This window comes from Protopterus annectens, chromosome 12.part0, assembly GCF_019279795.1.
Source record: "Protopterus annectens isolate FY-2018-M chromosome 12.part0, PAN1.0, whole genome shotgun sequence".
Lineage (NCBI taxonomy): Eukaryota > Metazoa > Chordata > Ceratodontiformes > Protopteridae > Protopterus > Protopterus annectens.
The window spans coordinates 170,395,093-170,407,416 of record NC_056746.1 but is presented as its reverse complement, the minus strand read 5'-3'; the positions used below and the strand labels follow the sequence as shown (position 1 = coordinate 170,407,416).

At 40.1% G+C, this 12,324-nt stretch overlaps 1 protein-coding gene across 2 annotated transcripts in view; it reads left to right on the top strand.

Annotated features, from left to right (window-relative positions):
• The first annotated feature begins 9,795 nt into the window (after window positions 1-9,795).
• The window catches only part of GFER (growth factor, augmenter of liver regeneration), a 182,965-nt gene continuing 180,436 nt past the window's right edge, over window positions 9,796-12,324 (top strand). For both annotated transcript variants that reach the window (XM_044089200.1, XM_044089201.1), the window contains exon 1: window positions 9,796-10,073. In XM_044089200.1, coding sequence (XP_043945135.1) covers window positions 9,819-10,073 — 255 coding nt within the window. In that variant the 5' untranslated portion in view covers window positions 9,796-9,818. The remainder of the gene's footprint in view (window positions 10,074-12,324) is intronic.

The following is a 12,324-nucleotide window of genomic DNA, read 5'->3' as shown; positions in this document are numbered from 1 at the left end:
TTCCAAGATGCTGGTGCTTCTCTCATTTTGAAATACTATTAAACAATTTTTTTCAGATTTTTATCATTTTCTTTCCTTGAAACTTCAAAACTTCCATATGAATACAATTTATTCATGTAGACTTCTCTACAGATTGATTATATACCACCATTGTTATCTCATCTCCTCCTGTCTTAACTATTAGTTGTTGAACATCATCTTCCTCTAAGTTTGGCATAATTAAGTCTTCCATGTTTATTTCCATTATTCTTGGTTTCCACATTCCTCTTCTTTATACGAATTTTCATAATTTTTCAAAATATCTTTAATACCTTTATAAGATCTCTGGTCATTTTTCTTGTCGTAGGCTTCCCAAGTTTGGTGACAACCCTTTTTACTTTCTGTTTCCTAAGTCATTGTGCTAAAAGTTTCTGTACTCTGGATTTATCAAAAATAGTTGCTTAACAGCAGCTTTTATAAACTCAAGCACATTATCTAAATGTTCCCTTATTTTCTATTTAGCACTCTGCAGTTGCTCCTCTTCTTGTTCTGTGAGATTCCCCTTATTCTGCAATAATTTAACCTTTGTCACTCCTTCTAAATAATTCTTCTTACTTCTTAACTATATCTCTGTCTTGTTTCTAATGCATGCATTTTTAAACTGCATTTTCTGTTTATCTCACTCACTGGCCATCCCTTCTGATGGGATTTTTATGTTCCCCAAAAACTCTTAAATAATTTCCACCACACATTCCTTAAATTCTTCTCATTTTATCAGGTAGGCGAGACAGCACCAGTATTTCATTTGCATCTTATTACACTACATTTTTATCTTAGTTTTTAATCAATGCATGATCTGAACTAGTTATTTAATGTGTGTTGAAACTTTCAATTAAATGCACATGCTTGTGTGATGAATAATTTCTATTCAGTCTAGCCCAGTTACTGCAGTTTGGGAATAATCCTACTACAGAATTCATGCCTTCCATACCAAATATTTTCATAAATTTCTTCAAAAAATCTACTCTTTTTTATATTTTTCCTTCTAGGTTCCTCCAATGAATTCTCACTATTGCAAATCAAGCTGCAGTCCCACAAATAAGTAATATTCCCTTCTGAATGCTGATTATTTCTGCAACAACTCCATAATAGCAGTTTTTGGTGGAATATAAATACATGCCAGTGTAGTCCTCCTCACTTGCCAATAGCCTCTTACTACCACAAATGTATTATTACTGTCTTTCCCTCCACTTATAGCACAACTGGAGGTGAACATCCATTCTGAAATCATTTGTTAAATTCATATGCTTATTTCTTCATTTCTTCCCAAATGGCTCTCCTGCAACATTAATATTTCCAGTCTGCATTTCTTAATAGAATACTCTTTCCTTTTCGTCTATGCCTGTAAGACAATTTACATTCAAAGATAATATGGATAGCATAGCCATTATGATAAGCTATTTTTCCCAGCTATGATACTGGACAGTGTTTTGAATGTGTATTTCCAACTTTTGTTTACATGTACACACTCTCACTAATGTTTGGCTGGCTAATTTTTTATGCAGTTGTTTCTTCTCATATCCGTTTGAGCCTATGTCACATTTTTTAAGACATTTTGTTTTGACCCAGATTTTACTTTGTTGCTAAAATAAAATCTCATGTTTACTGAATTTAAGTTGTTTCTGATGTCTCATAATATATTAAGGTGTATCCAAAAAAAAAAAAAAGAAGTTATGTACTCACCATAACATTCCATGTGTGTTGTTCATCTTCACCTTCATTCTTACCAGGATGGGTTCGGATCCGAACCTTGTATCTGACTTGGCTTTATATACAAGCTCGAGGTCTTCCACTAGCTCATGGCTAAACCCTATCCCAGCATGCACTAGGAGAACTCTCCAGATCTTCTTTGCAGCCATAATACGACAATATAATTAGGGGTTGTTTAATAACTTAAAGAGCAATAAAGAAGGTCAGAGAACAATGGTATCCAATTGTATCAACTCGGTCTCCCAGGAGTAAAAGAGGCTGGGGAAGGAGGGCAGGATGTAAGAATGAAGGTGAAGATGAACCACACATGTGGAACATTATGGTGAGTACATAACTTCTTTATGTGTTGTTGTTGTCCTATCTTTGCCTTCATTCTTACCAGGATGGGACAGTGTCCCTAGCACCATCTTTCTTGGGTGGCTCAAGGGAGAATATTCTTCAGAATCATGGAACCAAAGGAGGCCCTGTTCCTGGAGGCCAAATCGACTTTGTAATGAGTGATAAAGGTATGTGGCCTTGCCCATTGCCGCAGCACAAATGATATCAATTGGTTTAGATGAGTGGGCTTTAACTCTGTGAGGAAGATCTCTGTTCTGAGATTTACAGATGAAGGCTATGCAATCTGAGAGCAATTTCAAAAGGGTCTTTGATAGGTAGTCTTAATAACAAGGTACATTTAAGAAAGGCTTTACATAGTCTGTGAGACTAAATATTGAGGACTGATTCACCTATATGGAAATTGGATATTGCTGCTAGCTGAACTCTAATGGTAGCTGCAGCTGCGTCTTCATTGAATAGTTTCACCAGGAATTCTAGTATGGAATTTACTGGGGCAGAAAAGGGGTCAATATGATTATGAAATGCTCATAACTAGAATAGTTTTCATTTACTTTTGTACATCTTTCTCACAGAAGCCTTATGAGAAGATATTAGGATGTGCTTAACTGATGAAGAGAAGTTAGGAAACCTGGCTATGTTTGGAATCGGAGCAGCCAAGCTGTCAAGTTGAGGGCTTGAAAGAAAGGATGGAGTGTTCCTGATGCATGGGTTAGAAGGACTGGAACTAGGTCCAGAACTAGGTCCAGAATCAAAAGCTCTTCCCAAAGGTGAGGCCACAGGAAGGAGAACCAGATTTGATGAGGCCAATACGGGGTGGTGAGTATCAAGTCCTTTCTTAAGCAATTGGCTTTCTGTAGAACTTTGGGTATTAATGAGAAGGGAGGAAAAGCATAAAGGAGACCCACGGGTCAATTGTGAACAAGTGCATCCCTTGGTGACTTCCTTGGAAAGGGCAAAGTAGCTGCTGCATTTGGCATTCATGGATGTTGCAAAGAGATTGCAGCAAGGCTGGCCTCATCTGTGGAAAATCTTTTCCATTACTTCCTGTTTTAGGGAGCACTCGTGAGGAACCAGAGTTGCTCTGCTGAGTCTGTCTGCTATCATGTTGGATTTCCCCGGGATGTACAGAAAGCAGTGGGAGGAGATGGGAGGAGGTCGCCCATTGCCATACTCTCAGGGCCTCTCGGCAAAAAGGGTAAGATCTGGTTCCCTCTTGTTTGTTTATGTACCATACAACTGACATGTTGTCTGAATTGTAATAGTTCACAGCGGAAGAGAGTCCTGTAATGCTTGCAACGCAAGAAGCATCGCTCTCATCTCTAAGACCTTGATGTGCAAATGAGCCTTGTGATCCCAAGTGCCTTGGAATGTCTTATCCAGAGAATGCCTCCCCCCACCCTATCTGAGAGGCATCTGTGGTCACTGTAGCTAATGGCTGGGTGAAGTACAAATGGTTGACCTAGTGTCACATGAGTGGAGTGAAGCCACCAACGAAGATCTTTTTTGCAAGATTCTATCAATATGTTGTGGGACATAGGCAGTTCCTGCATTGACCACTGTGTAGACAGTAGCCACTAGAGAATTCTCATGTGCAGATGTGCTAATGGGATCAAGGTTACTGCTGCTATCATGGTCCCCAAAACTTTTAGGACTGTCCTTGCATGTGCTTTTTTTCTTTGCAAGAAGATTTAGAACCTGACTTCGTAGAACTTGCACTCTTCTTTCTGGAGGAAGTTTGGCCATAATACTGTTAGTATCCAATTCTTCCCCTATAAAAATGACACGCTGAGAAGGCAGCAAGGCAAATTTCTCATAGTTTATTGTAATTCCTACATGAGAGCAGAGCTGCAAGGTGGTGTTTCTCACTTTTATTAGTAGATGCTCTGTGGTGGCGGTTAGGAGCCAGTCGTCTAAGTATGGAGACACCCAGAATCCTAGGCGCCTCAATTGAGCCGTGACTACTACCATACATTTGGTGAACACTCTGGGGGCTGTAGTGAGGCCAAAGGGCGGAGCTTGAAACTGGTAGTGATTGCCTCTCAGTCGAAAGTGAAAGTGTCTCTTGGATCGCCTGTCCATTTTTATGTGGTAGTATGCATCATGGAGGTCTATCGAGCACATCCAATCTTCCTATCCCGGAAAAGGGAGTATCGACTGCAGTGTTACCATCTGGAACTTGCACTTTCTTACTGAATTGTTAAGGTTGCTGAGATCCAGAATTGGTCTCCAGTCCCGTTTTCTTTGGAACTAAAAATAATCTTGAGTAAGTTCCAGATCCTATCTGGTATGCAGGGATTGTTTGGATGACTCTTTTGTCTAGCAACTTTTGAATCTCTAATGTTACCTGTTCCCTTTGACTGGGTGGAACATCTAGGGTATTTTTTTATGTTTGGGACAGGAAAGGAAAGGGGTATGGAGTACCCTCTGGATATGATGCTTTGTACCCATTTGTATTTTATTAGTTGTCAGATTTCTGGGTACAAAGATAAATGGCCCCCGACTGCCTCCAGAGGTGAACAGGCAGGCCTCCTTTCAGGACAGGTGGAAGGGATTGCCAAAGAAAGAATCTCTGTCACCCTGATTCTGCAGACACCCTTTGCCATGTGGTCAGCGTCTTCTATTACTACTTCCCCCTTTGCCTCTGGGGGAAGATTCACCATGTGTATCCTGGAAAGCTTTGTGAGATTTTTGAAACCACATTTCCCACTTCCTTTCTGACCTTTGGGATAAGGTCTGGTAGGTAGGGAAAAACGGACTCCTACTGCAGAGTCTTTCCTTTTTGCTCAAACTTGGTTAATGTGTCCTTAATTTTAGGCCCGAATAACAACGAGCGATCAAATGGGGCATTCACAAAAGAAGATTTAAAGGGCTCTGCTAAGTCACACAGGTACATCCAAGAATGTCTCCTTAGGGAAATTCCTGAACCTGCTGCTCTACTTGCTCCATCTGCTGCATAAGAAATCAGTTTCATGGAGGAGTTAACAACTGAATTTAAGGTAGAGAGCTGAGAAGAAACTTTATCCGAAACCCTTTCAGCTACTGAACCTTGGAGAGCATCTCATAACTCCTTCAGGAGATCTCTCTGCAATCTTGTAAAATGGGTTAGGTAATTCAGCGATCTGACAGCAAAAGTCACTGAAGAAAAAATGTCCTTTCCATATCTGTCCATCGTACAAACCTCCTTCTCGGTAGATAAACAGAAGAAGATGTCTCTGAAAGTTCCTTCTTAATAGCTGTCGCCACCACCACCATAGCATATACTGGGACTCCCTAAGTTAAAAATGTCATGTCTGTGGGGGACATAATGAACTTATTTGGCCTCTGAGGAACGAGTTCCCCTGAATCTAGAGACTCCCACACCTTTTGAGAGACTAAATCCATAAGCTCATTGAAAGGTGGAGACACCCAAGTCATGGAAGGTTGAGATCCAAAGGCCTTCAAGTACATGGACTCCTCTGCCGAAGGATTGGTGGACTTCCAGCCACCTCTCTGCTTAATTATTTCTAGGATGTCTCCAAAAGAGACATCAGAAGGCGACCGTGGAGACCCTTCAGCTTCATCGAGGTCCGTATCAGAAATAATTGACTCCTCTGGTGTCTAAATGCTTCCTCTTACATAACCTCTTCTGATGGACCTCTTCAAAAGGGTAGTCTGGAGAGGTTTCAGAAGAGTGGGGGGCCCCCTGTGGAGCATCCTGAAGCCCAGGATCTCCATTTCCCTGTGGATGCAAGGGTATAGAGGCAGACGCTGGTGCCTTTGGGGGAAGAATGTCCTGAGATGACAGCAGAACTGCCTGTGGAGACAGCACTCTCCTCAATATCTCAAAAGCCCCCTGTCCCTGATCCAAGGAAATCCCTGGGTCCGAAGAAGCCAAGGGAAACCCCAGAATCAAGAACGATGGCTCAGAGGCAGAGGTAGGAGCCAAGCTTACCCGAGCTGATGCCCCAAGAGGCAAGATCAGATCCGACAACTGTCCAATCCGACTCACCTCCCCGGAACCGATTGGAGAGCATCAGCTCCTAGACTCCTCGAGCTCCGATGGAGCCGAGGAAGTCTAAGCAATAGTCAGACCCGAAGATCCCGAAATAGGTCCGATGGTTCCACCAATATCAATTCTGGACATTCCAGCTCCGAAGTCCAAGATCAGATAGGAGGAGGAATCAAAACAGATAGAGTGGATGTGGTCGGATCCAAAGCCCTCAGGTTTGGATCTAATAACAGCCTCTGTACCACAAAGTCATCACTGGATAAGCTCCTGGAAGACCGAGTGGAGGGGGCTGGAGATTCGGAAGGTTGGAGAATAGATGATAGAGTAGGGGAGAATGGCTCCAAGACAGGGGACTGGCTCCCTAACTCAAACTCCACCAGCACCGAGGCTGATGGTGCTGGAGCAGCAGATTTTTCAGATCAGACAACCTTCGGATCTGGTGTTGACAATTTTGTAATTTTTTTTAGAAGGCTTCAATGGAGCACTGGAAGAGGAAGACCTCTTCCCAGACTTATCAAACTTTGAAGGAATGGACTGGTCAGACTTTGAAGAACTCGGACCTTCCTGTATTGCTTTGGAGAAAGGGTTTTTTAAAAGACCTCTTAAAATCAGTTTGTTTTTCCTCTCCAGGAGTACCCTGTGATTAAAAGAATGACAAATGAACAAAAATCCTGGAGATGGACAACTCCTAAGCAATAGACACAAATAGTGTATATATCAGTTAGGGACATTTTCTGACCACACTCTTCACATTTCTTAAAACCAGAGGTTTTCGACTCTTTAGATGGCATGGTGAACACAGGACAGTAACAGAAAAAAATATTAGAACAGATTTTTTTTTTTAACAGTAATAACCACAACTACAATAAAGTTTACACAATAAACTAAAACAGTAAGGAAGAGGAAAGAGGAGGGTACAGCCCTCTAACTTAAACAGGCTATGCCTGGAAGACTATAGAAAGAGGAAGCCCTCTAGCTTAAATGGGCTAAGGATAGAACAGTTCTCTAATTTACGCAAACTGTCAAATTAATTTTTAAAACAGAAAGGAAAGAAGAGCCCTCTAACTAAAACGGGCTTAAAAGTGTTAAGGTGGAGACAGGGATAGGGATAAGGAGGCCTAAGTGGTAGACGAAGGCCAACAGCAGAGAAAACTGCACAAACAAGACAGAAATACAAACCGACCACCTAAGTAAATATCTAGATCAAAAAATAGTTAGAAATAAGCAATTTTAACAATAGCAAGAATAATTAAGAGAACACTTTGCCAGAACCAGTAGAACGAGCACCCTATCTTGTTTAACGGCAAACGAGATCTGGGGAGTTCTCCTAGTGCATGCTGGGATAGGGTTTAGCCATGAGCCAGTGGAAGATCTCAAGCTTGTATATAAGGCTGAGTCAGATCCGAGGTTCGGATTCGAACCCATGCTTGTAAGAATGACGGCAAAGATAGGACAACAACACAATTGTTTTATGCAACCATTAGAGAAGACAGAAGAAATGTTTTGACTTAACGTACAAAAACATATGTGTCTTGTCATTTTTTGTGCCCCCTCCCCAAAGCTAGCAACAGAGAAGCTTATTTTAAGCACTCAGTGAGCATAAGGCAGTGTGCCACAGATGACAGTGTAATATATTTCAAAAAAGAATACAGCAAAATGAAAGCGTTCTCTTAGTAATTTGTTAATGTTTTCTGTAAATGAATGTGTGTTTGTGACACAAGGTGTATTATTACTATACTAGTAACGCTACAACTTACTTCTTCAGAGATAATGGAGAACACTGGACTGAAATGGGCCTACGTCAGTAGACTGAGTTACCTAAACACCGAAGCCCATCTACCCGAGACAACAACACTGAATAGACCATGGTACCGAACGGCAAAATATCGTAAGTTTAACACAGGAAAAGAGTCGGTTGGCCAACATGGTGACCTTTGCGCTTTTCCACACTGTAGTGTGTTCTTGGAGATGGTATATTTAAGAAGGGAGTGTGGGGCAAAACACCCCACATGGGGGCTGTAGGGGGCAAAGCCCCCCAGCTGCATGGGTTGAATTTAGTGTGGTTTGTTTTCGTGATGGTGTTGGACGACTGACTGTTTTCCTGGTGTGAGGTTATGATGTTTTGTACGTTCAGTACCCTGGTCTGTTCAGTGTTGTCATCTTGAGTATCTGGGCTTTGGTGTTAAGGTAAGTCGATCTAGTGAAGTAGATCCACCAAAACAGTGTATTTGTGTGATGGTTGAAGGGTTACGGTAGTAGCGTTGTACACACGCACAGCCATGCTGCTGTCTTAACAATTAAAATCACTATCATAAAGACTATTTCCACTTAATGTTTTCCATGGTCACCTGTCTCAGTGAAGGTTTCACTGTTTAATAAAGTTTACTATGTGAAACATAAGAAATGCAGCAATGCAGGCAGCTTAAGGTTGAGTCCCAGGTACTGTGATCTCTGATCCCCGTATGAAGGCTGGTCAGAGTATCAGATCCCTCTGCAATCAAATAGTAGTACAAGTGCCCCTTTGCATTTGTTTAGTTTATGGATGTTGTAGCTGTTCAGCGTCTTTACACATTACCACTAGCAATATAAACTGTTCTATGTAAAGGCACTCCAGATTACTCTTGCATGTTAGCTCTACTAAAACAGATGACATCTCTTACATCACAAAAAAACATTAAAGGTCTGCATACCTCTCAACTATCTAGAATTTCGCAGAATGTCCAGATTTTTGATCATATTTTTGGTGTGTTCCTCATATAGGTTTTTTGGCAAATCACTGGGGATTAGGGTTGCCATCTTTTCAGATGCCCTAAGTCGGACATTTTTTGTAGGAATGTGAGATTTTGCAGGACAAACCATACTCCCGACCAGTGCAAAGGACAGAACTTCACTTTTTGGGGAAAATAAAAGCTTATTTTGTAGCATTTAAGTTACTTATGCTAGTTCATATAATATTTCTGTTTCAGATAAAAAATAACTTTTATGCAACTATTAAAGAAAACATAAGAATGTATTTTGTCTTAAAATCTCAGGACATTTGTCGAGATTTTGCAGGACAAACCATAGCTCCGGCCAGCCGCCAGTGCAAAGGACAGAACTTCACATTTTTGCCAAAATAAAAGCTTATTTTGTAGCATTTAAGTTGCTTATCCTAGTTCATATATTTGTTTGAGGCAAAAAATAACGTTTATGCAACTATTAAAGAACATTTAAGAAATTTATTTTGTCTTAAAATCTCAGGACATGTGACATTTTTTTTTTGTTTGTTTGTTTTTTTCCGCAGGACACAACGGCCCAAACTGGGACTATACCTCGCAAAGAGGGACATATAACCCAACGTGGGGATTAAAAACAGAAAATAACGACAGACGTTCGAGTTACCCTTCAGAAAATCTACGTTAATGTTGTAAGAGAAATATTTCAGCTTGTCCCTATTTGCTCCCTCCTCCCAATTGCTTACAGTTCAGTCCAGAGTTCTTGTCCTAAGAGGTCGAGAGGTTTAGATGGGTGTATTTGATAATGGACAGTACTGCCAGGGTAACTCGCCTTCGTTTTCATAGACTCGAGTTACGCTCAGTCTAGCCTTCTCCGTTACCGCCAAATTTTTCTACTGAAAAAATGAGACACGTTACCTTATATTAATTTCAGTAGCTAATCTAGTATTAAATATTTTTGTCTTCTTAATAACGCAAGTAAAGACTATAACTTGATTGGTTACTGGTGGCACGAGCAAACGCGTCATATGGTTGCACAGCAGCCTCACAATTCCCATAATCCGTTTGGGCTAAAAATGGCAGCTTCCACGGAAGGTGGGAGTGAGATGAGTACGCGTAATAATCAAGACCTGTCTCCAGTATTTCACTTTTCTGGTGTAAAACATGGTGATCAAAGTACAGCACATTCTGGGACTGAGGAACAAAAGTCAAAGAAGCCATGTCGGGCCTGTATGGACTTTAAGTCATGGATAAAAGAGCAAAGAAAACAGACTTCTTTAGCGGTATGAATGACATTCGCAGCATTTTAAGGAATTATTATAGTGTGAAAAGTACAGAAGTTCGCATAAATTGGGAAAATAGACGTTACCCGGTTTTAATCAGTCAAAGAGTTTCAGTCAGCAGCTTAACGGCGAGTGCTTTAAAAGCACTACATACGTTTGTTAGATTATTTATAAAAAATAAAAATTAATAAGGTTTGCTGAGACTCTAGATGAAGCTACAGCAGATTAGCCATTTGCAGCATAAGCCCAGTCTTTGTAACAGCGATTTAGTTTAGTTATATATTTGAAATTAAATTGCTTCAAATAAGAACCATGGTTCATAGGAAAAACTACAGTTCAAACAAAGCAAACTTTTACGTATAAGAAAATATTTTTGCAGTGATAACGAGTATTGTGCTTTTCATCCGTTTGCTACTGCATTAATATTGCAGTTGAATAAGGTTTCATTTGGGTGTTTAGGACGTTAAGGATTGATATAGTGAAATCACAAGGATGAATTTCTAAACAAATAGAAGAGATAATTCAAATGGAAAGCAGAATTGAAGGCATTGGGGATGAAACTTTGTACAGCACAAACAAGACAGTGGTCATGACAGCAGTGGAGGAGATCAGAAGAAGCTGAAAATTGAGATGGGGAAATGTTTATTTTTATCCTTTGAGTTAGTCCCGCTAGGCTTGTAGTCTCTCTTCATGGGAGACTCTGGGAAGTTTGGCCAGGGCATCAGGAACTTTTTGGTGCCATGGAATCTTGTAAAACTACCTGAGCTACAACTAATTCATGTTGATGGGGCATCTGTATAACATCTCATCCAAAAATAGTGGAACAGGTTAAGTTTCAAGTGTCTGGGAGGTGTTGAAAGGGAAGTGTATGTGAAGAATTCAGAGAGAGAATCAGAGGTGCTGCAGTGTACTGGCGCAATGTGTCTGTATAGTTTGTGGTGGAAAATCCCAAAGAAGCTGAAAAAGTAAGGTGTACAAAACAGTAGTAAAACCAGTGATTCTGTATTGCTCAAAAACCTGGGCAGTAAGGGCAGAGCAGCTAAGGCAATGACAATGAAGTTTCAGATTAGTAGGATAGATAAAGAAATGAGTCGGAGTGGGTGTCAAAGTAACCTTAGTTGTAAAGAACATCATGGAGAGTAGATTACGGTGATTTGGTCTTGCATGGTTTAATTTCTGCAAGAGTTTTGGTATTCTATTACCGTGACTGGAATGGACCCCATTCCTAAGTTAAAGTATGATTTAAAGTTCATGAAATTAGTATTGTTTCGATCTTTGATGGTAGCAAAAGTACTCTTTGCAGCACCTGCAGTCTGCCCAGAATTGACTCCTGCAATTCATACAGAGTTGCTTGTATCGGTAGCATATCTAAATGAGACTTTTTTTTTCATTAAACCCATTGCTCCTACTACTATTGGAACTGTCTGGGTGCCCTCGTTTCTGCTTGCAAATCCTGGTATTTTATTACTTTGCATCTCTGTATGTAAGACACTGTAATCACTGGGTGTAGCAATTTCATTAATCAATGTTACTTTTGTCATCTTTTCACGGACTATTGTTTTTGCATCTGTGTTTCTGTAATTTTTGGTAAAGGGTTACCCCATGTGATAAAAAATTTCATAATTTTTTGTAATTAACTTCTCAGCTATTTTAATATTGTAATGTTTGCACAATCGCAATGCAACAATCTTGCCACATTATTATGCCTTTCAGTATACAATCCCTCTGCTATTAATGTATTGCAGCCAGCAACAACATGTGTGACTGTTTCCAGTTTTGTTTTACAGAACCTGCATTTGTCTGTTTCTCCCACATATTCAGTGGACTTTGTAAATCAGTGTGTACATAGTCCAGTATCCTGGGCCATCAATATTAACATTTCATCTTTTATTTAAATTCACCTCTCCTAAACCATTCCTGTGTCATATCCTGATTGACATGATGTTATTCCAGGGGTTTTCTGTACTTGCAGCTATATTTATGCCTTTTCCACAATTTTTGCCTTCTCATCTGATTCTTTCACCTGATGGTCTTTTTTTGTTGTGTTTTTTTTTTATACATTCATTTGCTGACTGATTTTTATCCATTTCTGGTTTGATTTCCATTCCTGTTTGACACATATGCTACTGCTGAATTGAGCAGAGAAGTCATCTTAGATTTCTTTTTCTCATGTTTTAAAACTTTCTGTGTGTTTGAATCTTGTGAGGTCAGCAAATATGTATGCAGTCCTATAACTGCAAGTCTATACTTG